Raw genomic sequence first — 25,446 nt, 5'->3', positions numbered from 1 at the left:
TTTAAATTTAACCCATTTTTATTAGGCTGTGTATTACCACGTGGCTGTGGTTTACTCGCAAGGTTTCTTCTTGTCTGTTCCCAGGCGGTGGCTACATGGTATCTCGCTGACCCTGCCTTCTTTCTTCCAGCATTTAGTTTAGTTTTCCCAACCTAGCTAAATTTTGCCTTGCTATAGGCCAAAGCAGTTTCTTTATTCATTAACCAATAAAAGCAACACATAGACAGAAGGACCTCCCACACCATAGAGAGGGGAGCTAGAGAGAGGGAATGAAGAGAAGAATGTGTGGAATCTTCAAAAAAGAAAAGCCAAATTTTAATTTAAACTCCATATTGACATATCTTTAATAGTACTAGTCAAAAGAAATACATAGCTTGCAAAAAACATTTTTAAATATAAATAGTTATCCAGCAAATACAAATACAAGCTTTAGGATTCTTATAAGAAATTTCAGTAGAAGTATAGGTACTTGACTAGGCTTCAAAGAAGTGATTTTTCCAAGGTCATGTATTTAATAATTACATGGCCCTAAGTACCTAAAATTAAAGTCTTCGGTTTTAAAAATAAATCCAAAATTTAAAATTAGTAATTGTACCGATCAAAGTTATTGAAGAAATAAACAGAAAACACTTCCCCCCGCCAAGACAGGGTTTCTCTGTAGCTTTGGTGTCTGTCATGAAACTTCCTCTGTAGACCAGGCTGGCCTCAAACTCACAGAAATCTGCTGTCTCTGTCTTCCAAGTGCTAGGATTAAAGGTGTGTGCACCACCATTGCCCGGTTTAGAAAACACATTTTTAAAGAAGAGGGAAAAAAAGATATTCATGATGGAAAATCAGGAAGGATGAAAAATCTATAATTGGGTTTTTTGACTAGTTCTAAACGCTTACATTTCTTTATTTAAATACTTCCAAATGCAAGTTTATGAAGACCTGAGTCAGGATGTCTAGCATCCAAATAAAATTCTGCAACTGCAGTCTCATAGTAAGGGAGGCAGAAATAAATGGATCCCTCTGGTTTGCTAACCAGCTTAATTGGTAAGCTACAAGCTCAGTGAGAGATCCTATCTTAAATAAAGAGATGTGATGGAGAAAGACACCAGCCTTTATAGCCTCCATACATATAGGCACAAGTCTATCCTCATACACATAAACAATGAACGCAAAAGTACCAACTCATACTCAGTGTAGATATTTCAAAGCACTACTGACGACTGAACTGATATAAAATCTTTTTAACTTCAATGAATTAGTCCTAAATATTCAAAGTTATAAAATTAAACCAAATGGAGCTGACTTTACTTCTTGTTTTAAATGAATATAAGCATAAAACACATATAAGAACATACTTAGATTACTTTTTATTGTTTTGTATGTGTGTGGTGAATGCACGCATATGTTATGTGTGAAGGAAAGATGCCAATGCTGGGTGTTTAATCACTCTACAACTTCTTATTTTTTTGAGACAAATTCCGTTTGACAGGGCTGGCTGACCTATGGGTTTCACTTCCCTGCGCTAGGTCTGTCTTTTTACATGGGTTCAGGGATCCAAATGCCGATCCTCATGCTTACACAGCAGGCACTTTACTGAGACCCAGCCACTAAAAATATTTTGATGTTAAAAACTCTATGAAGGCAATATTAAATTTTACAAAATTAAGAAAGTTATGTGAAAATAATTTAAATGAATCGACATTACCTAGTATTGAGATGAGGTTCTAATATTTCTCGGACATGCTCAGGAAATCTCTTCCACAACTGATGACCTGGGCCATTGTTCTGTATCTCTCTACAGTCATAAATAGAAAGTAATTCCTACAAATACATTTTACAATAGTAAATCCACAGTGAAACAGATAAATGAAAACTTTTAAGATTCCAAACTTCCTTAGGACATCTATTTCAATGATCTGAAACATTAAGGTACCAGGCTTGGGGGTCACAAAGCTATGACAATACTTAATTACGATGCCAGTTCCTGTTAAAATAGCCCCTAAAATATAAAATTAAAAACTATTTTGAAATAAACAGAATTTTCTATATTCACAAAATTAGAATATTTCTTAGAATATTTCTTTTGGTGCTAAGGACTGATCCCTCTACACATGCTATATATGCACTCTGTAACTGAGATATACACCCAGGCCCTGACCCTGAGAACCTGATTTCTTTGGAGTTATAATGAAAGTAGTCAGAAGACCAAAAGAATGTATAAACTAAGACACCTTAACTTCTAGATATAAAATACTGAGCTTAAGGACAGGCAGTGGTGGCACACACCTTTAATCCCAGCACTCCAGAGGGAGAGGCAAACGGATCTCTGAGTCTGAGGCCAGCTTGTTCTACAAAGACTTTTAAGACAGCCTGGGATACACAGAGAAACCCTGTCTAAGGAAAAAAAAATACTGAGCTTAAAATCCAACCAAACAGTATGCAAATGTTAAAGATCAGTTCATACCAAGGTACGGAAGAGCACACCTATAACCCCAGCATTAGGGACAGTGAGACACAAGGATGTCTATAAATTCCAAGCCATGGGGTTGAGACCATGGACTACACAGGGAATTCCAGACTAGCCTAGTCTACAGCGGGAGGTACTGTCTTAAAACAAACAAACAAAACAATTAAAAAAAGTCCAAACCACCAACTTGTTATTCAAGTTCAGAGTCTTAATGATTCTATTTTGTTCTGGTAAAGAAAAAAACAAACACAGCTCGGCATTGTGGTACATGTTGGTAATCCCAGCACTCAGGAGGATAAAATAGGTTTAGAATTTGAGGCAAGGATAAATATATAATTAGAACCTGTCTGAAAAGCTAAGAGGGAGAGACAGGAAGGGAGAGAGGGGAAAAAGAGGTAGGGGAAGAGGAAAGAGGAAGAGAAATTGATTTTGATGTTTTTAAACAAGGTGTGGGGGAAGTATTTCCTGTCACTAATACCCATCTTTTTTTTTTTTTTTTTTTTTTGGTTTTTCGAGACAGGGTTTCTCTGTAGCTTTGGAGCCTGTCCTGGAACTAGCTCTTGTAGACCAGGCTGGTCTCGAACTCACAGAGATCCGCCTGCCTCTGCCTCCCGAGTGCTGGGATTAAAGGCGTGCGCCACCACCGCCCGGCTAATACCCATCTTTTAAACAAGGCAAATAACTTAGGGTATTTTATCTTGTAGTACATAGTATTCTTTTTCTGTTCTAATGAAAATAATCATGTGCAATAGATACATGTTTTTCTGATACTTTCAAAAAAAAATAAACACTATCAGGCAAATCATGTATCTTATATTTAGTTTTATAAATTAAAAACTAGGACAGCATTTAAAAAGCTCAAAGAAGTACTTAAATTTTATTATTTTTCATTTAACCTTAAAATGCTATTAAATTTTTGTTTTAATCTAGTTTTTTCTAGTTTGACAAAGTCTCTTTAAAAGAAGCTCTCATGAAACTGGTGAGATCATGCAGGGGGCAAAGGTATTTGCCACCAAGCCATCCAACCCAAGTTAGAACCCCAGAACCCACATGGAGGAAGAAGAGTATTGACTCTCACGTTGTTCTCTGACCTCCAGATGGGAGCGCACACACATGAGTGTGCACACACAGGGACACCTATAGAAATATGAGAGAAAATAATAAAGAATGCCTGTTCTATAAACAGGATGTATTAGATCTGTGATTCTTCTTTGATTTCAAGACACTCGCCTACATTGTTAAAAACATCAATATAGGGTTAGGCGTGGTGGTGTACAAATTCAATCATACTACTTAGAAGGCTGATATTGGCAGATCTCTAAGAGGTTTAGCCTAGCCTAGTCTACATAGTTGAGTTACAGGCTAGTCAGGACTCCACAGTGAGTTCCTTATTTCAAAACAAATAACAACAAAAACCAATAAACCAATACTATGTTTATAGGCACAGACCTTGTTTCAAATTTCATAGAGAAAACAGTAATAGGCGATCTCCCCAACTTCCATTCCTAGACTGTATGTGAGCCTGGTACCACCAGATACTTGTACACCTTTGACCTGATTGCTTTATTGTTATTACAATTAATTGTTTTTTCTTGTTAAATTTCATTATTTTATGCATATACGTTTTGCCTGCATGTATGTCTGTGCACCACATACATGTCTAGTATTTATGGAGGCCAGAGAAAGGCACTGAATCCTTTGGAACTGGAATTCCAGACAGTTGTGAGCTGTCATGTGGGTGCTGAGAATCAAACTCAAATCCTCTGGAAGAGTAGCCAGTGCTTTTAAGCTGGGTCATTTCTCCAACCCCAATGGATTATTCTTTTGTTGTTCTTCTGAGGCAGGGTTTCATGTATCTCTGGCTGACCTCACGCTAAGGTAGGTTATAGATCCACGCCAGACTTTCTGCGCGTTAGGAAAGCACTCAGCCAACAGAGATATATTCTCAGCTCCTGTTCTTATTTTTAATGAAGGCTAACCCTTCTACTTCTGCACAGAATTCCATGTTTCTTCACCGGGTTACAATAGTGCATCAGGACTGAGGGTATAGCTCAGAGGTAGACTGTATACTTAGCATTAACATCCCACAGTAAAAATAAAACAAAACTCTTCACCATTCACTTCCACATTATCACTGTCTCCTTTCTGATGATATGTTCCCAGGCAAGATAGAAATACTGCAATATTTTAAAATTAAGTTTTACTGTTCTTTATGTCCCAGCTCCTCTCCCATTTTTCTCTTGGGCTTGATAGTAAAATTCCTCAAGAACTGTTTTTTTTTTTTTGCTTTTTTTTTTTTTCTTTCTCTCTTCCTATATTCTTGATAAATGTTTGAAACTGATCTTGTCAAGGTCAACTATTGTCTCTGTTTCTATGTAGTCAGTGGGTAGTTTTCAGTTCTTAAACTACTATAGCTGTCATCAGCATTTAATACAGATCACAAAGAGAAGACGTCTCCAAACTTTTACCTTCTAGAACAGCACATTCTCCTACCATCACCGGCAGCTCTCTGATTTGTCTGCTTTTTTCTTTGTTGTATCTTTTTCTATTCTCTAACTTCTCATGAAGATTAAAGACTGGAATACCCCATCTCCCTTTCTGAAACAGTCTTGAAAAGTTTGCTTCAAACACCTTAGCTAAAGCAATCCTCCTATGCATTCTGAGCAGCTGGGACCACAAGCAGGTACCACTACTGACTTATAGAATCTTTTAATCAATACTTCCTTTCTGGATTATTTCATCAAGATGCAGCATTTTAAAATGCCATATCCATAATGAAAACATCCAAATGTATATATATAACCTAGACATTTGTGTGAATCCAGATCTAAATGTCTAACGGAACAACCAACCAACCAACACACACACACCAAAAGTGGAAAGAATAGGTGTAATGAACTCAAAACAACAAAAACATTAACTTAAAATACTTACAAAAGGCAGAGCTGTCAAGTTGTGGAGTTAATTAATTAATTAATTAGTTTGTTTTTTCGTTTTCTCGAGACAGGGTTTCTCTGTGTAGTTTTAGAGCCTATCCCAGAACCTGCTCTATAACCCAGGCTGGCCTCGAGCTCAGAGATCCATCTGCCTCTGCCTCCCGAGAGCTGGGATTAAAGGCGTGCACCACCACTGCCCATCTTACGTGGGTGAATTTATAAAAATAAAATCTATCATTGCAAATTATATACCTGGTCTAAGATTAGTTTTAATGTTCAGTTATTTTTATAACTAATATATTCACATATGCATAAAATACATGTTCTCTGAATTTTTTAAATTTTATTTTATTTACTTTTGAGAGAGTGTCGCACTATGTATCTTTGGCTGGCCTGGAACTCTCCAGGTAGATCAGGCTAGTCTTGAACTCATAGAAATCTGCCTACCTCTGCCTACTGAATATTGGGATTAAAAGCATTTATTTTTATTTAAAAATTTAAAATTTGTGAGATATTCCAAGACAAAGAAAGCCCCACTATGTAAACCAGGCTGCTCTGCAACTAGGCTAGTCTCAGATTGGTGGTGATCCTCCTGCTTCTGTCTCTCAGGTGCTCAAATTACTGGTGTGCACCACTATTTCTGGCTCCTAAGTCATGAGTAATGTTTTCTAAAGGCAGTAATGTTTCAAGCAAATTCTTAAATATACTGTACTATATTCATATTGAGTATCACTCAGTTTCTACAAAGAATGAACTAGCTATATATTACTGACACAGATAATTTTCCAACATAGGTCATTAAGCATAAGAAAATAAAATTGAAGATCATAAATAATATTTCACATTATTTAGCATAAAAGACATTTTGTATAGCTTTAAAATTTTTTAAAGTATTTGTAGTATGTTAAATACTTTTAGAAATTAATATATGCTTTTTAAAAATTATTTTTGTTAGCAACAATGTAATGGATTTCATTAAGGCATTTTCATATGTATGTGTTCTTTTTCATTCACAAAAATAAACTTATGTGTTCTCTAAAATATTTATGATGAATCTGTATTATTTGATAAAGATAATAGCTAAGTATTTTACAAGTAAGAAATTTATAGCTTTTCTACTAGCATTTAATACTGTAAAGTCAGTAATGGCTTTACAAACATGCTTACCTGAATAGCATAAGCAGCTGAATCTTGTGCTCGGCTATTATCTGCATATGCAAGGTAAGCTCTTGTTAGCTCCATCAGCAATCCATAGGCAAAGTTTAAATCTTCTACTCCAGTCTTAATAAAAGCAAACAAAACAAAACAAAAAACCAACAACCCTCAATAACTGATACACACATTTTTCTAAAGGTGTTAGTTACTGTGTTAACCATGGTGAACTTCAAAATGGGAAAGGAGGGTGGGTGAAGCTCAAACAAAGCTGGTATCATGGCTGAAATGATCCACAGCTAAGAAGTCAAATGCTGTATCTTAGGATGTTTTGAAACTGTATCAAAATCATTCATCTTTGAATAGTTAGATCATTTTGCAGTGTTTGTGTTTTAACAGGCAGAAAGTAAACTGTAGGGCTACTAAGATGGCTTAGTGGGCAAAGGCACTTGCAGAGTACCTGTTCAATCCTCAGAACCCATCTACACGTTGAAGTAAACTAACGTCTCAAAGTTATTCTCTGACCTCTACCTGTGTATAACACACACACACACACACACGCACACGCACACGCACACGCACATGCACACACCTGAGAGTTGATTTAGAGAATTTAGTTACTCAAAGGTAATTTCAACATTCTTTCTACTCAAATTCACCAAGTACACTAACATATCAAAAGTTTCATTTTGATTGGTGATATAAAGCACTTGCCTAGTAGCAAGGTCCTAAGATCAAGTGCTAGTATTAAAAAAAAAAAAAGCAAAAAAAATACATACAAGCAACAAAAACCAGAAAAAAAGTACAAATTGATAGTTATACATGGATATCCTTAGAATATACACAATTACTAGACTACCCTGAAAAACTAGTTTTTGATTAAAGCACTAGAAATTATGTTTAAATGTTAATCTTTAGATAACTTATTAGACCTTAATTACTATCATATTTAGATAATAGGCTTTGTTTCCAAGAATAGAACATATTAGATCAACTATTAGGCTTAAACTATGGCTTTTGGCTAAAGAGCTCCATGAGAGAATTTAGTAATAAAAGCTACTTAAAATTTCTGACTATAGTCAGACAACATAAAAAAAAAAAAATTTCTGACTATACAAGTGAAATATATAAAACTCAATTCAAGGGCTGGAGAGATTTTTCAGCAGTTAAGAGCACTGGCTGGTCTTGCTGAGGATCTGGGTTCAGTTTCCAGTGCCCACATGGGAGTTCACAACTGTCTGTAATTCTAGTTCTAGGGGGTCACATCCTCTTCTGGCCTCTGTGGACAATAGATATGCATGTGGTATACAGACATACATTCAGGTAAAGCCCTCTTACACAAGATAAAAAATTCAAATAAAACAAAAATAACTTAGAGAAATATTATCACTCAAAAATTATCATTACTTACCACAAACGTAAAATCTTTTCCTTGAGTTTCCGTTGTTGAGAAATCTAATCGTCCAGGATCTATTGCCCCCAATTCTCCTAAACATTCCCCACACAGTAAGCGAGCCTGAGAGTTTGCATCTTGGCAGCCTTTCAAAATCACCGTCACCAGCTGTGAGATAACAGGCTCCACTGTTTCACTATCAGTTGCATATTTTATCAATTTTTCCTAAAGTAAAAGTAGAAAGTTCATATTCTTACATCTTACATTACAAAAACATCTTACAGCACGTTTTTCTAAACTAGAGCTTAAAAATATTAATACAGACAAAATTAAAATCCTGTATCTTCAATTTTTTCAGTCGTTTTTTGATGACTTTACATAATATAGCTTACAATATGTTTTGCAGGAGTAGTATGTGCTCTTAAGTGCTAAGCTATCTCTTGCCCAAGAATTATCTTTTAGATAGTATCATTTTAGTGTAATTTTCTATTAAGCCTATACCTAGTTTGCCAGTTTTAAAATGGTATATAACGATACACATATATTTTTGCTTCTAGTTACAGCTCATGTAACAATTACTGAGCTTATTTATTAGAAGGTGCAACAATCATGAAGATTCTCCTCTTGACCAAGTATTATTTCATCTCAGATTTACAGTTAACATATAAATAGTAGTTATCAGTCTTCTTTATAAACTCTTCTCTAAAAAGTCATCTAGACAAAATGAAACCCATCTCAAATAAAAGTCTTAGGAAGGACTCACTTGTAAAAATAGTATGTCTTCAGTTCTTTTGTATTTAAAACCGCTCCTAACCATGATACTCTGCTATGTACAGCTGGAGTCTTTTTTTTTTTTAAAGACAGAATCTCTAAACCCCTAACAGTCTAGTTTCCATACCTTTGTCAATTAATTTTAAACGGGCAGGAATGCTAGAGAGATGGCTCAATAGTTAAAGAGTATTTCTTGTTCTTACAGAGGATCTGGTTTCAGTTCCCAGCACTCACAGCGTAGCTCAAAACCATGAAAAACTCCAGTTCCAGTTATGATCTATGTATGCATTGGGCATGCATGTACAATAAATGGTACATACACATACATGCAGGAAAAATATGCATACATAGAAAAAATAGACATGGAAGTCTAAAACAAGCAAATTTTCATTTTTTTTTTTGGTCTGGAAGTTCTGAATTTTTTTATATTACTGAAAATCTATGATTTCTCTGAGTTGATTACTTGGTATTTTCTTCATATAAAATGGATTATTTTAGTATTTATAATAGATTTTTTCCAGAAAGATCTCTTAAATTAAACATTAATTCTGCCCTATTGCTTTAATATCTTAATATACTAATTATTTTAATGCTTCATCAATGACACTTAAATTTTATAGTCAAATGTATTTTGTCCAATCCATAATTTGTTCATTTCTTTTCAATTTGCTTCCTGAGTTCAGTCACCTGTGGCTCATATCTTCTTGGTTATGTCCTTTAATATCATTTATTTATTTACTTTACTTTTTCTAAAATTTCATTTGTAGCATGAATTTTAATTGATCTTAATAGAAACCCAGTGTCAAATATTAGGGAGTAAAAGCTGAGAGATCAGAGAAGAGGGGCCAGTCACTACAGAGACCTTTAACTCTAACGAATTCTCAGACGAAAAGGGAGATCCTATCCTCATACTGCAATTGTCTCCACCAAACTTCAGGCTGCACTGCTCTCCTGTCTCCTTCCGCCTTATATTCCTCTCTCCACCCAGCTATATCACTCCTGTCCCCACCTCCCCAGTGCTGGGATTAAAGGCGTGGGATTTCAAGTGCTGGGATCACCTTTGTATGAGCTCTGTTTCTCTTTTAGACAGATTCAATCTTGTGTAGCCCTGAGTGTCCTTAAACTAACAGAAATCCCTGTCTCTGTTTAATCCTGGGATTAAAGGTGTGCACCAGTACTCCCTGGCCTCTAGTGGCTTAGCTCTGCATTCTGATCTCCAGGCAAGCTTTATTTGTTAAAACACAACAACATATCACTATATTTATTTATTTGTTTGTTTGTTTGTTTATTATTTATGTGTGAGAGCTTGTGCACGCATGTGTGTGTGTGTGTGTGTGTGTGTGTGTGTGTGTATCTGTGTTTAAGTGAGTGCATATGAACTCGTAGCATGCAAAGGCCAGAAGATATTGGATGTTCTCCTCTATCACTTTGTACCTATTCCTTTGAGACAAGGTCTCCCTATACTTGGGGCTCAGGTTTTCTAGGCTAGGCTGAAAACCACCCTAGCAATTCTTTCCTCTCCAACTTGGAGCTGGGATTATAGGCATACATAGAATGCATGACTTGTTACATGGGTGTTGGGATCTGAACTTTGGTATCCATGACTGGAAGCAAGCATTATTAACCAGTTAGCCATCTGTCCAGCACTCTGATTAAAATTAAAATTCTCATGCAAATTTTTACTGAACTTGCAAATATTTGAAATTCTTAATTTATAGTGCTAAATCTAGTTTCCTTTTACTTTTTGGTTGCTTTTAAGAAAGAACTGTCACAACTGAACGACTTTTTTCTTTGAGACAGGTTCTCACACTGTACCTTGGGTTGGTCCTAAGCAATCTTTCTTGCCTCAGCCAGCCTTTTCAAGTTCTGGGATTAAAGTACCATGCTTGGATTTCTTATTCACTTCCTTTATTTTCTTCTTTGTTTTTTGAGACAGAGTCTTACTATATAGCTTTGGCTGGCCTGGAACTCTCTATGCAGACAAGGCTGGCCTTGAACTCGGAGATCCATCTGCCTCTGTCTCCTTAATGCTGGGATTATTAAAGACATGCACCACTACACCCAGCTCCCCTTCCTTTTTTTTCTTTTCTTTTTTTTTGAGATAAGGTTTCACTGTTTAGCTTTGGTTGTCCTGGAACTTGCTTTGTAGACCTGGTGGCAGTCTTGAACTAACAGAAATCCATCTGCCTCTGCCTCCTGAATGCTAGATTAAAGGCATGCACCACCACTGCCTAGCTAACACTCAGCTTTCTTATATGTAATTTTTCTATTCGTATTATGAATCCTCCATATAGGCTCTAACAATAAGCATTCTGTAATGGCTTTAAGATTTTTATTTTATAAATAAACACCTATACCAGCATAGTATAGTTAATTGTTTAAAAATAAAGCACCATTTTATTTTCTCTTTTTGGTATCAGAGGTATGATTTGATAAATTTCTATAAGACTTTTAAGTCTTCGCCCTACCTTTCTTCTTTCTGTTTATAACAAGGTCTTCAAAGCATGTTTTTCTCCTCCTCCCTATTCTTTTACTTCTCCCAAAGATGATGACTGTCTGAGACCTTAGCATCTATATACTTTCCAGTATCTTCTCTGTAGCCAGTACCCAGAAACCATTGCCAGTGTTGTTACACTGGGAGTGAAGTTCTAGATCTGGTCCTACTTCTCTTTATACACACTGTTCAGAATCTCCAATTCTCAGGATCCTATCTTGTAACTATACTGAAGGGGTGGATAGCATACTAGGATTAATGTGCTCTCCTTGTTGATTCTTTTGATGTTGGAGAGATTGAGAGTTGATTCAGGCATTCATCTTTATTCCAGAACAATCTGGAAGTCTCTAGCATTTCATTTTCAATGAATTCTTTAAAATAATGACTTTTAAATAGAATTCTGCATCCCACCAAGGTTAATTTGAGTTTCTTACAATCTTTTTATTCTTCTGGAATTTGCCCCAAAAGATCCCTTTAATATGAGCATTACAACTAGAAATATAGAAGGAACAGAGAGAAGGATGGAAGCAGAGAAAAAGGAAAGAGAGAAAGAAATGTTGATATGGTGGTATAAGCCTGTAATTCTCTCACTCAAGAAGCAGAGGCAAAGTTGAGTGGTGGTGGCTCATGCCTTTAATGCCAGCACTTGGGAGGCAGAGACAGGCAGATCTCTGTGAGTTCGAGGTCAGCCTGGTCATTCCAGGACAGGCTCCAAAGCTACAGAGAAACCCTGTCTCAAAAAACAAACGAACAAAAAGCTAAGGCAAGAAAATCTTGAGTTCAAGGCTATCTTTGGCTCTGCTCAGAGTTTGAGGCTAGCTTGAACTACTCAAAATTAAATAAACAAAAACTAATAAAGTTAGCTCTGTCCAACAATAAAATAATAAAATTGACATTTCATATGACAGATATCAATGAGGTAGTTACATAAGAAGATTCACAAACTGATATACACTCAAATCCTTACTTAAAATGATGAAGTCATCAAGGCTGGGAAGATGGGCCAGTGAGTGAAGAGAGTTTACTGTACAAGCATGAGGACCTGCGTTCAAACATCTAACACACACTTGAAAAAGTGGGACATGGTTGTGTATGGCTGGAAACTGGGAAAGAGAGATAGGAGAATTCTAGAAGTTCAGTAGTCAGTCAACCTAGCCTAAACAGTGAGCTTCCAGGTCAGTGAGGGACCATCGTAAAGGAGGAGGGTGATAAAGACACCTGCACACATGAGAATACACCACAAATACCACACGATAAATAAAAACAATATTTTAAAATTCAAGATGCAGTAGTCTAAAGTACAACTATGAAATCAGAACCCTTCAACAAAGAATAGTCTGCAGTTTTGAGACTGAAGCTAACAAACATCTGTCTATCTTATGCATTACTCCTTTTTCACTCAGATCTGACAGTTTAGGTAAAATAAAAAAAAAAACTAATTCCAACAAAGTTTTAGAGTTTTCAGGCAAAAATGTTAATCTATCCTCTTTTCTTTAAGTTCCCAACACTTTTTTTGAATTATATTGCTTTAGCATACCTGATTTTTATATAAGGTTTCCTTCAAGCTGGTAAGAGCATGAATACGAACATCTACATTTTCGTGTTGAATTGCTTTCATGGACAGCTGAAGGGTGGTTTGAAGATCAGTACTCTCAGAAGTCTCCTAGACAAAGAACAGAAAGACAGACTTTATAAACTATCCTAACAACCTCTGAAACTGTGTTTTCTATGTAACAGTTACTATTAAAACAGCTAAACCATAACCCAACTAAAAGTTTTTCCATCCCTTTCTTTGCAAAGTCTATGTCATCAGTATTTTTTAGGAGAAATTATTTTTAGTCTAACATCTTTAGAACTAGAGATTTTCTCCCAATTAAATAAAAATGTATCTAAAATAGGTGCTTTTTGAAAATAAGTATAAGCTTTCCCTAATTTACACAGGTTACATAATGACCGTGAACCAGGTCTGTGAACTCTGTACATAATTCACTCAATCCTTTCACAACTCAAAGTACTCTAGTTTCTATCTTCAAATTCTATGAAATCACTGTATTTTCATAATTTCATAAAGTTTGTAAGATTTCAAGATGCTCAAGAACTACTTAGATCTGACACAGTGATACTATGATTTGTAGCACAATGTAACTGGAATCATATCACATTTTCCCCTCAGGAATGGAGAGAGGGTGGCTTCTATTTAATGCTAATGTGTCTCTCACCTAAATAGGATGTGGTAGTGGCACATGACTTTAATTCCAGCATTTGGAATGCTAGGCAAGTAGATGAAGTATTCAAGACCAGCTTCAGCTACATAGTGTATTTGAAGACAGCCTCAGAGACTGTTTCAAAATAATATAAAATAATTTTTTTAAATGATAAAACTGCCCAGCCAGATGGTGGTGGTGCATGCCTTTAATCCTAGCACTCGAGGAGAGACAGGTGGATCTCTATGAGTTTGCAGCCAGCCTGGCCTACAGAGTGAGTTCCAGGACAAACTCCAAAGCTAGAGAAACCCTGTCTTGAGAAAATCCAAAGGGGGGTGGGGTGGGGCGACTTCCCCCAGTCATGGATTCATGGTAACGATATCAATCCAACCCAAGATTATATAGGCTTGCTCCCTCCCCCGACCTAACAGCAAAATCAGAAAAAGAACTATTTCACTTCCCCTCACCCTCTCCCTCCCTCCCTCCCTCCATCCTTCCCTCCCTCTCTCCCTCCATCCCTCCCTCCCTCCTTCCTTCCTTCCTTTTCTTTATTCATTTCTTTTTTTGGAGACAGGTTTTCTCTATGTAGCCTTGGCTGTCCTGGGACTCACTCTGTAGACCAGACTGGCCTTGAACTCACAGAGATTTGCCCGCCCCTGCCTCCCAAGTGCAGGAGCTACCACACCCAGCTTTGACTGTGAAGGATCTATTTTTATGTATACTAGAAGTCAGGGGCAATTTTATATTTAAGATCTTCCATACCATAAGTAAAGAAATGAAATACCTTTCTATATTCCTGGAGAACTGCTTTTATCTTTTCTAATTCTGGATGATCAGGCAAAAAATATATTTCATGAAGAAAATCTTGCACAGCATCCCTAATAGTTAGAAAGATTTGCAAGACTATGAATGTAAAGCAAAAGTTGAAGGTAAAGCTAATAAAAGTCATACTTAAAAGTTCATTGTGTTTATTCACTTCAAAATAATCTTTCTGGACTTATCTAGAGTCCCAGGTAAATTAACAATTAAAAAATTACAACTAATTAAGCAATTGTACTAGGAATAAGTCAGTGAGTGGTAAAGCGATTGCTTAGCATGCAGAATGTCTGGACTCAATCCCTAGTATTAAAAATTAAATAAATTAAACAAATAAATTAAAATATTTAATGGCAAATAACCACAGACAAAAAAAAAATTATCCTTGTTAGTCTGTCACATCAGTGGCCCACAATAAAATATGCTTTTCAGTATGCACTTATTACCCCTTATTCTTTAACCCAGGAAAGGTACAAGAATTCCTTTATTGCTAAATGGATGCAGGAGACGATATGCTGTGGATAGGAAAGAGCTTAGGCCTGGCAGTTTCAACTTTTGTGCTCAGAAAAATACCGAGTCACCATGCAAGAACTATGTCTATCAACATGGACAAGACACATAGAGAAAAGAGCTCTGACATTACATGGACAAGGAGGCCACATTTGGCTAGAAGGTGGCCATACCAGTGATTTCTGATAAGACCAACAGAAGAAATAACAAGCTGTACTCAGCCTAAACTACAAAATTATGAGTAAATAAAGGAGTTCCCTGTTTCTTTTTTTAAAAAATAATTTATTTGTTTATTTTTATTTTATGTGCACTGGTGTGGATATATCTCTATGTAAGATATCAGATCTTGGAGTTACAAATAGTTGTGAGCTGTCACGTGTGTGCTGGGAATTGAACTCAGATCCTCTAAAAGAACAGTCAGTTCTCCCAAATGCTGAACCATCTCTCCAGTCCCGAGTTCCCTGTTTCTAAAGATCATTTGGAGTGATCTTTAATAGCAGAAAGTAAAAGAAATTAATCCCCAAATACAAATTTACATAAAGATTTTTTTAGAGGAAAATATGCAAATAGTCCTTATTGATGCTCTATTAGTTGCTTAAATTATAATAAAAATTTTTCTAGGTTTGAATACATTTTTAATTCTAGTCTTTATTAATGTATAAAAAATGAGAAATAGCTGGCATGTGTGCTACTGGGTGCTAAGTCCCATGCTAGATATGGGACGAAACAATAAATAAACCCAGGAAAATTCGTTCACTCAGGAGGTGAGGGTCTACCAGGTTCCAAGTGGAAGACAACTTTTTTTTTAAAAGATTTATTTATTTATTATGTATACAACTTTCCTTCTATGTATGCTTGCATGCCACAAGAAGGCACCAGACCTCATTACAGATGGCTGTGAGCCACCATGTGGTTGCTGAGAATTGAACTCAGGACCTCTGGAAAAGCAGTCAGTGCTCTTAACCTCTGAGCCATTTCTCCAGCCCCCAAGACAACTTTTCTTATGACACGAAAACGTCAGAAAAATTATTCTACCATCTATAACAATAAGCATTTGAATATTTGTATAAAAACTGAAGAGATGTGAAAAGTGATGCTAGTGATTTCATTGTTTTAGCATGTAGAAAACTAAAATAAAACCATGAAAAGTATTTTCAATGAATAAAAAGATATTAATCTTCTCTGTTTCATGCCTGAATGGTTACCAAAATAATTTAAAGGAATGGCAACAACATATGGGTGGGCAGGCATGTAGTACTTAAATCCTAACTTTTCAGAAGAATTAGTTAACTAACAGGAAAAAAAGCTTACAAATGTGTTGGAAAATATTTTAGGTTAAGAAGCAGCCTTAGTGAAAATTTAAGTGTGGATAAAGTGTGATCTCTTCTGTCACTAGTCCACATTTGCTACGGCCTCCTGCTATAGTAATCAGTGGGACTGGAAAATCAGTAGAAAAAAATTTTAAGCAATAAAATGTGTCCAGCTTTAAAGGTCAAGCTAACCAATTTGCAATTCAATAGTTAGAAGATAGAGAACCAGAGAACATGTTGAAATAATACATTTAAAGAAATGTTTTTTTAAAGTAACAGAAATGAAAAAAAAAGTCTAAAGTAGGGGAGGCTGATTTAAAGGTTGATGCAATGAAACAATAAGGAATTCCAAGTAATAAGGTGTAGTGCAGAAAGTGATAAGTATCCCTGCTAACCTTCCTCAGGGTACCTGACTTAGTTAAGAAGAAAGGTAAAATTACCTTTACCAGCTGAAAATCAGTGAAAAAAATTTAATTTCTGATCTATTAGCCAATGAGTTTCAAACATTTATAATAGAAACAACACCCACTAAAATTCCATATGTAGTAGTAATTACATACTAATTTTAATTTATTCAAGGACTCTATATTTTAAAATAGTAACTCCATACTATCAAAATAATACCGATACTTTGAGACATAAAAATATATTTGAGAATATTTTAGGGTTGGAGAGCTTGATTATTTGAAAAGCACTTGGTGTGTAAGCATGACGACCTGATGGGATCCCCAGTAACCACAGAAAAGCATTCCTGCAATCCCAGTGCCAAAGAAGCAAAGAGCAGGATCCTTGAGGCTCTGCTGACTAGCTAGACTACACAAATCAGTCAGGTTTTAAAAGCCACTTTATCTCAAAAAATAAGGTGGTGCCATTTAATCCTAGCACTCAGACGCAGAAGCAGGCAGATCTCTGTGAGCGTGTGGCCATCCAGATCTATGAAGTGAGTTCCAGAAAAGCCAGAGCTACATAGTGAGACCCTATTTCAAATAATCAAACAAACAACAAAAACAACAACAAAAATAAGATAGAGAATTATTGAGGAAGATACCCAATGTCACTTCTGGTTTCTAAGAGTCTATGAACACAAATAACTATTTTATGGTTAATTTCAGTTACAATACCTGTTTTCAATGATGAGGTAGTGAAAGATAGCAGCAGTTTCTCTTGGCTGCATGTGTATGAGAGGTAACAAAGCTACTATGACATGACTGAGCAGGGGCCCCAGGTAAACATGATCCAGGCAACGAACAAAGCAGTCCCATGCTCTAAGTGAAAAACAAAAATTAATTCAAATAATATTTTTATATTTGTAAAATAGCATCAATTAGCTGTTAGCTGAATAATGATATATAGATATAGATATAGTCATATACATACAAGAGATTAAAGTCGTTTATGATATAAAGATCAATGTGATCCAGGCGGTGGTGGTGCATACCTTTAATCCCAGCACTGAGGAGGCAGAGGCAAGTGGATCTCTGTGAGTTCGAGGCTAGCCTGGTCTAGAAGAGCTAGTTTCAGGACAGGCTCCAAAGCTACAGAGAAACCCTGTCTCAAAAAACCAAAATAAATAAATAAATAAATAAATAAATAAATAAATAAATAAATAAATGAATGAATAAATGAATAAATGGATGAATGAATAAATGGATGAATGAATGAATAATAAGTTTATATATACAAACACACAGACATAAAATGATCTCTAAGTAAGTCAAACAAAACTTAAAAACACTAAACAAACAAAAACCAAGGTGAAAATAGTATTTTGGGACAAGATCATTTAAAAAGAAAACTTGAATGTTAGGTATTTATACATTTGCATACACAGATAATCCATAAGGATAATACAACTTAAAAAGATTTTTTAACTTCACAATGCTGTATATACATTTAGAAGAAACTGTTGATGTGGTGATGCATATCTCTAATCTCAGCACTTGTAGAATAACAGAGTTCAAGAACACCTGGGCTATGTTAGAGGCTCAAAAAAAATTAAAAGTGGAAGTGAAATCTCATCTTTCCATAAACTAATAATATAGCACAATTTTTCCCTGTGATACCGGCCAGTGATAGCAACCCACAGTTTCTAGTCAAAGGTTTCATATTACCATGGGGAGAACAATGGATATTGTACTTAATAGCATACTTCTGTGTTGAATAGACTACATGAGATACTCAACACTTTTTGTTATAACTTTGGCCAACTGAAAGCTATTTTAAGTGTTCTGAGCCGGGCTACATTAGGCTATAGTGTGCGGTAGGTTGGGTACATTAAAAATGTATTTTCAGCCCCAGCTTGCTGGTGAATACCTATAATTTCAATACTTGGGAGGCTGAGGTAGGAAGACTGTTGAGTTCTGGAACAGCTTAGGCTACACAGCAGGACAGTGTCTCAAAAACATACAAAAAAGCTCCAATTTGTGATATTTTCAACTTACAATGTGTTTATCACAATGTCACTATCTCTCCCCACTCCTGTAAATCAAGAACTAGCTATGCTTTTAAAAAGAGGGATAACTGGGCCTGGTGGTGCACGTCTGTTATCCTTCCCGAAAGGCAGGTACATCAGGAGTTAAGGTCATCACTATCTACATCAAGTTAAACTTGAGGCCAGCCTGGGTTACACTCTGCTTAAAACAAACAAACAAACAAATAAAATTAAAGACTGGTATATTGGTCCAGGCCCATAATTCCAGAAACTAGAAACCCAAGGTAGCAGTATGGCCACAAGAAAACAAAGACAGATGTGGTGTTATCCCTTATAATTCCAGCTCTGCCGGCACAGAAAATTCCAGGCTAGCCTAGGAACTATGGAAGATGAAAGAGCTGGGTGAAGTATGCTGGCTAGTTTTATGTCAATTTGATACAAGCTACAGTTATTTGAGAAGAGGTAATCACAATTGAGAAAATGTTCCCAAGACATCAGCCTGTATAGAAGCCTACAGTTACACTTTCTTGATTGATGTGTGTGGGGCCATTCCAAATGGGGTTGTACCACCCCAAGGTGAGTGGTTCTGGACAGTATAAGAAAGTACACCAAGCAAGCTATAAGAAGTAATCTAATAAGCAGTATTCCTCTATGACTTCTGTGTCAGTTTCCACCTCCAACTTCCTGCTTTGCTTGAGTTCCAGCCCTGACTTCACTGTTAGACTCTAACCTGAGAATTAAAAGCTGAAATAAACAACTGTTGTTTTATTACAACAACAGAAATTCTAAATGGTACCAGAATCATGGCATGGGAGGAGCGTGGTGACATTTGAGCTTTGGGATGGAAAGCTGTTGAGTGCTCAGAGTACAGAGTTCTGTGGGAGCTTGGAAGGTAAGTACACTGAGAACAATGCAGATGAAGGAGGCCTCACTTACTGAGACTGTTTGATATTTTGAGTTAAGAATCTGTAGCTCTGGTCAGCTGGGACTTAAGAATCCACTATAAGAAGAGACAAGCACCACTGAAGTGAAACCTTTGTTTAATAACAGGTTCAACTAATTCTGGTTAGTTGGAGCTGAGAAATTAGCACTGAATAAAACAAAGATAAGCACCCTTGAAGATCATAAATCTGGGAATATTTCCTTAGGGCCAGCACAAATAACCTGTGATCCAAAGGGTTCAAGGATGCATCTCATGCTGGCAGCTGAACTTGGGTAGTGAAAGAGTCACCCATGAGCACTTGTTCTAAAGGAATACAGGAGTCACTGGAGACCCCATGTGGCAGGGTTAGGATCCTGAAGAGAGCCCAGGAGAGGCGACTAGTGAAAGCGCAGTCCATTGCAGCAGAGACCCAGCATCTTTAGGGCGGGGCTGTCAGTACCATGGACAATTACGAGGACAACAGCAACTGTAAAGTGGAGCCGACCAGATCAAAGATGAAAAGGTGAAAATGTTGTGAATGACAGAGACAGGGGAGAATGACTGTCTAAACTACTCGGAGCACAGAAGAGCATGAGTTAAGGCTGGACACTGGATACTGAGTTATTTATACTGTTGGGAATTTGGCTTTGATTTGTTCAGATTGTGACTGTACATAGTATGTAACTTATTTTTGATTTTATAGAAGCCCACTGTTAAGAGACTTTGGAATTTTAGAGAGATTTAAACGTTTTACAGAAATTAAACTTTTAAAGTTAGAATTTAAATTTTAAAATTGGAATTTTAAAGACTGGAACTTTTAAAAAGTTAGACTGTTTTATATGTGACATTAACCATACCATCTTGGGGATGAACAAGAAAAGAAAGGCTATGACTTAACAATTGATGTGTTTGTGTGTCAAGTTAACAAGGGGTCAACTGTACTGGCTAGTTTAATGTCAACTTGATGCATAAACTATAGTTATTTAGGAAGAAAGCACCTCAATTAAAAATGTTCCCACCAGATCAGTCTGTAGTAAGAACTCATTAGTGTTTCTTAGAAATACAAGATAACATATCAACTAAGACAGTCACTTACCTGCAACATAATTCAGGAAAATCATCCTTGAATCTAAGGCCAGTTCTCAGTGTGGTCATCATTTTTACTCTCACAGAACTAACATGTTTGGGTCCCATCAACTTCATCAAAGACATCAAACTACTCAAGGCCTACAAAAAAATTAGTAGTTAAAAACAGAACTTATAAACAAGACGCCAGAACTTAAAAGTTATTTATAAAATTTAAACAGAATGTTTCATAATGGACAATAATGGTTTTAATGATCATAAATTCAAGATTTTCTGAATTTAACACAATAAAATTTATTTAACACAATAAATAAAAAAAGATATTTATTTTGTTATACTGGATATACTTAGAATAGAAACAGAATGAGGACTGCATCAATAGTTCTAGGTTCTAATGAATGAGTAAAGAAAGTCTCCAATCAATCTTATGTATGTACTTAGAAGTTACTATTTCTGTGTTGAAACACACCATGTTCAAAAGCAATTTAGGAGGAAAGGGTATATTTGGCTTATGCTTCCACATCACTGAAGGGAGTCAGGACAGTAACTCAAAACAGGGCAGGTACCTGGAGGCAGGTTCTGATGCAGAGGCCATGGAGGGGTGCTTCTTTCTGACTTGCTCCTCATGGCTTGCTCTTTCTATAGCACCCAGGACCACAAAGCCCTAGGGATGGCCCTAATCACAATGGGCTGGGCCCTCCCTCATGGATCACTAATTAAGAAAATGCCCTACAGGCTTGCCTACAGCCTGATCTTTTGAAGGTATTTTCTAAATTGAGGCTCTCTCCTCTCCAATGATTCTACTTTGTGTCAAGTTGACATAAAACTAGCCAACACATGTATCTAAACATGTAAGCGCTTTATAGTTTATAGCATAAAAATTCCACTTTCCTTAAAGTCATTTATTCTCTCATTTGGCATAAATGTTTTAGGAAGCCATATAGATGGAATTGAAGTTACTGAAAATTTACTAGTTAACACTGAAATAGCAGACATTGGCTTAAAATTTATAGCAAATTCTATGTCTTACATGGATCCTTAAAGTTACCAGAAGGGAAGAGTATACTAAAATAAAAGCTGCCATTGGGCTAGCAAGATGACTCCCAAGGCAAAGGCTTTGCTGCCAAGCCTGTCAACTAAGTTCTAGCCCTAGGATCCAGATAGTGGAAGGAGTGTACTAACTCCCGCATATTGTCCCCTGGCCTCTACATGAGCACTGTTGCACACTAATGCTAACACAGATGCACACTAAAAACAGAAATACCAACATCAGACCCAGGTGAACCATAAAATTAAATTATAGAATGGATATTCAATCTCTCAGTTACTGCTGTTTTATGTCTTCCACTGGGTTAGATATCATGATGGTATGGGCCTGCAGCCATTAGTATTATTATTACCTGACAAGTATAAAGCTAGATGAACAAGGTGGCCGTCATAATCCCAGCACACAAGAGGCAGAGGCAGGAAGACTACCATAAATTCAAAGGCACCCTGAGCTATAACAACAAACACATAAAGTTAACTTGGGTGAATGTTCTTTGAATCTAGAATCAATCTGCGACTGAAGTTACATTATCTTTGTATATTTAGTTACAGAGCCAACAAATTTTTAGGCCAGTTTAAGTTGGATTTCCTAATTGTTATCGTCAGTGAAAGCTGGTACAGTTTCTATTTTTACAATGTCTAAAAAACAAACATTTGATATTCAGTGATAAATATCAAATGTTTGGTTGCTTCTCTTTTTTGACAGCCTCACACTTAGGCTTGGTTAGAGCTCATTATGTAGCTCACGCTGGCATCGAACTCTCAGATATCTTTCAGCCTCTGTCTTGCACATGCTGAAATTACAGGATGACTTTTTATATTTGAATGTTTGTAACCAGAAACAGAACTTATGTTCCCTGAATATTCAATATAAATTTTATTCTAGCCTCCTTTGATTTCAGATACCACTACTTACCATTTTCTTATCTTCAATGCCAACACTGGAGCTCAGTAACTGCATATTAAAAAAGGCCAGAATGCCCAACAATTTTGGTTGCAAATAATCAGCCTATGGATTGGGAAAAAAAGATATTATATGTTTTATATATAAAGTATCTCTCTTCTTTCCCTCTGAATTAGAGATTTATTACAGAACTCCTACTGGGCAGCTTTCTACCAATGAACTGTATCAGGCACATAAAACAGCAAGACAAACAGCTAGTGAAAGGTGGTAACTGCAACATGTTCCACGGTAGCAAAGCTGACTTATGAGGCGGCTGATTCAGGTTCTTTGGGGGTTATAGAACCTGGTAAGTGCAGAAGAGGAAGACTCTACTAGTGTACAGTGAGCAGGAGTTAGCTATCTATGCTGTATGTCTTTTTAGCATACAGAAACATATCAAGCAAAGAAACTGGGGTTTGTTTTTCAAGCTCCAATTCACCTTTTGGTTTTTGAACTTTTTTTAAAAATCATCAATAATTTTTTTAAATTAGCAAAGTATTGGGTTTAAATAGCATCTCCATAATATGTATTTTGTAAATTTCTTATTTAGACTGAAATTAAACTTTAGCATAATAAATCACAATTTCCTAATTATATGGTTCTAGTCTATGTTCTTTTTTTTAAAGATTTATTTATTTATTACATATACAGTGTTCTGCTTGCATGTATATTTGCAGGCCAGAAGAGGGCACCAGATCTCATTACAAATGGTTGTGAGCCACCATGTGGTTGCTGGGAATTGAACTCAGGACCTCTGGAAGAGCAGTCAGTGCTCTTAACCTCTGAGCCATTTCTCCAGCCCCCTAGTCTATGTTCTTAAATAAAATATAGGTATAGGTGGCACTCAAATCTACATAAATATTCTAATTTTAAAGTCCCTGGCATCCAGACAAATAGTACTTTAGTATGTATATCTGCCATTCAGCAAATATATGTGTTTCTATTCTATCATGTGTATAAGATAATTACCTTGCATATACAAGGCAAATTAGTAGGAGGCACTGAATAAATCCACACATAAATATGGTTGTGATAAGGGTTATAAGAAAATAAACATAAGCCCTTTTGTCTTTGTTTCTCAAGTCCCTGCCTCTCCCAAGCCTTCCCTAGTGTCTTCAGGTGTCCTGCTCCTGTACTAAGGCCATCCACCCAAAGGGGTCAGACTCTGGCCTCCAGGCAGGTCTGAGGATTCCTGTGGAGGGGTGCAGGCTCCTTCAGATTGTGCTGCCAGGTTCGCTGTGTGATATTCCATCCCGCCCTGCCCTCACCTTGGCCCTTTTGTCTGGGCAGCATCCCTGGGCTGCCTGGAATCCCTGATCCTGTGCCCTGAAGTTCCACCTGGACTGGTGAGTGAGTGTGGACCTTGGGGCAACCTGCCCTGGAAGAGAGCACAGACCCCCTCCCCCCAGCTCCCTCTGCAGGCTTGTCTTTGTTTCTCAAGTCCCTGCCTCTCCCAAGCCTTCCCTAGTGTCTTCAGGTGTCCTGCTCCTGTACTAAGGCCATCCACCCAAAGGGGTCAGACTCTGGCCTCCAGGCAGGTCTGAGGATTCCTGCAAGGGAGTGCGGGCTTCTTCAGATTGTGACGCAAGGAATAGGTCCTCCTTTGGCACTGGGGAGATCCAACCAGTTTCAGTCACAGCAAAGATTGGTCTAGGACACCAAGCGCCTCCCGGCTCCTTTTGAAGGAAGAGATCGGCAGGCGCCTATGCAGGAGCTCCTCCAACAACATGAAAGGCAACATGACATCACCACAATCCAGACATCCCGAAACAACAAGAATTGAACACCCTAGCCCAGAAGATATAGAAGAAACCGACCTTAAACAGTACTTTATGAAAATAATAGAGGACCTTAAACAGGAGGTAAAAAACTGCCAGAAAGAAATGGAGATGACAAACAAAAAGGTAGACGAAATAAATAAATCTCTCAAAGATACCCAAGAAAAACAAGAAAAACAAAAAAAAGCAATCAAACAGGTAAGGGAAACAGTACAAGACCTGAGAAATGAAATGGAGGTAATGAAGAAAACACAATCTGAGGGAAGACTGGAAATGGAAACTCTGAGTAAACGAACAGAAACTTCAGAGACAAGTATTTCCAACCGAATACAAGAGATGGAAGAAAGAATCTCGGACTCTGAAGATACTATAGAGGAAATAAATTCACAGATTAAAGAACTAAACAAATCTAACAAATTCTTAACACAAAACATCCAGGAAATCTGGGACACCATGAAAAGACCAAACCTAAGAATAATTGGGGTAGAAGGAGAAGAATTACAACTCAAAGGCCCAGAAAACATATTCAACAAAATTATAGAAGAAAACTTCCCCAACCTAAAGAAGGATGTTCCTATGAAGGTACAAGAAGCCTACAGAACACCAAATAGACTGGATCAAAAGAAAGCTTCCCCATGCCATATAATAATCAAAACACAAAACATACAGAATAAAGAACAGATACTAAGAGCTGCAAAGGAAAAGGTCAACTAACATATAAAGGGAAACCTATCAGAATTACACCTGATTTCTCAGTGGAAACCATGAAAGCCAGAAGAGCTTGGATAGATGTGCTACAGACACTAAGGGAACATGGATGCAAGCCTAGACTACTATACCCAGCAAAGCTTGCATTCACCATTGATGGAGAAAACAAGATATTCCAGGACAAAAACAGATTTAAACAATACGTAGCCACAAATCCAGCCTTGCAGAAAGTAATAGAAGGAAAATCACAAACCAAGGAGTCCAACAATGCCCACAATAACTCAGGCATCTAGCGACCCTTCACTAGCACAACTAGAAGAAGGGAAACACACAAACTCTACTACAAAAAAATGACCGGAATTAACAACCACTGGTCATTAATATCACTTAATATCAATGGACTCAATTCACCTATAAGAAGGCACAGGCTAAGAGATTGGATACGAAAACAGGATCCAACATTCTGCTGTTTACAAGAAATACACCT

At 36.8% G+C, this 25,446-nt stretch overlaps 1 protein-coding gene across 2 annotated transcripts in view; it reads right to left on the bottom strand.

Annotated features, from left to right (window-relative positions):
- The window catches only part of Atr (ATR serine/threonine kinase), a 115,243-nt gene that overhangs the window by 57,865 nt on the left and 31,932 nt on the right, over positions 1-25,446 (bottom strand). For both annotated transcript variants that reach the window (XM_038321928.2, XM_038321929.2), the window contains exons 17-24: positions 22,447-22,539; positions 20,494-20,624; positions 17,166-17,309; positions 14,193-14,286; positions 12,742-12,867; positions 7,958-8,164; positions 6,562-6,675; positions 1,697-1,812 (exon numbers count right to left, since the gene is read on the bottom strand). In XM_038321928.2, coding sequence (XP_038177856.1) covers positions 1,697-1,812; positions 6,562-6,675; positions 7,958-8,164; positions 12,742-12,867; positions 14,193-14,286; positions 17,166-17,309; positions 20,494-20,624; positions 22,447-22,539 — 1,025 coding nt within the window. The remainder of the gene's footprint in view (positions 1-1,696; positions 1,813-6,561; positions 6,676-7,957; positions 8,165-12,741; positions 12,868-14,192; positions 14,287-17,165; positions 17,310-20,493; positions 20,625-22,446; positions 22,540-25,446) is intronic.

Source organism: Arvicola amphibius, chromosome 3, assembly GCF_903992535.2.
Source record: "Arvicola amphibius chromosome 3, mArvAmp1.2, whole genome shotgun sequence".
In the NCBI taxonomy this organism is placed as follows: Eukaryota; Metazoa; Chordata; class Mammalia; order Rodentia; family Cricetidae; genus Arvicola; species Arvicola amphibius.
Note: the sequence above shows the minus strand (reverse complement) of the source record. Positions and strands in the feature narration are given on the sequence as shown.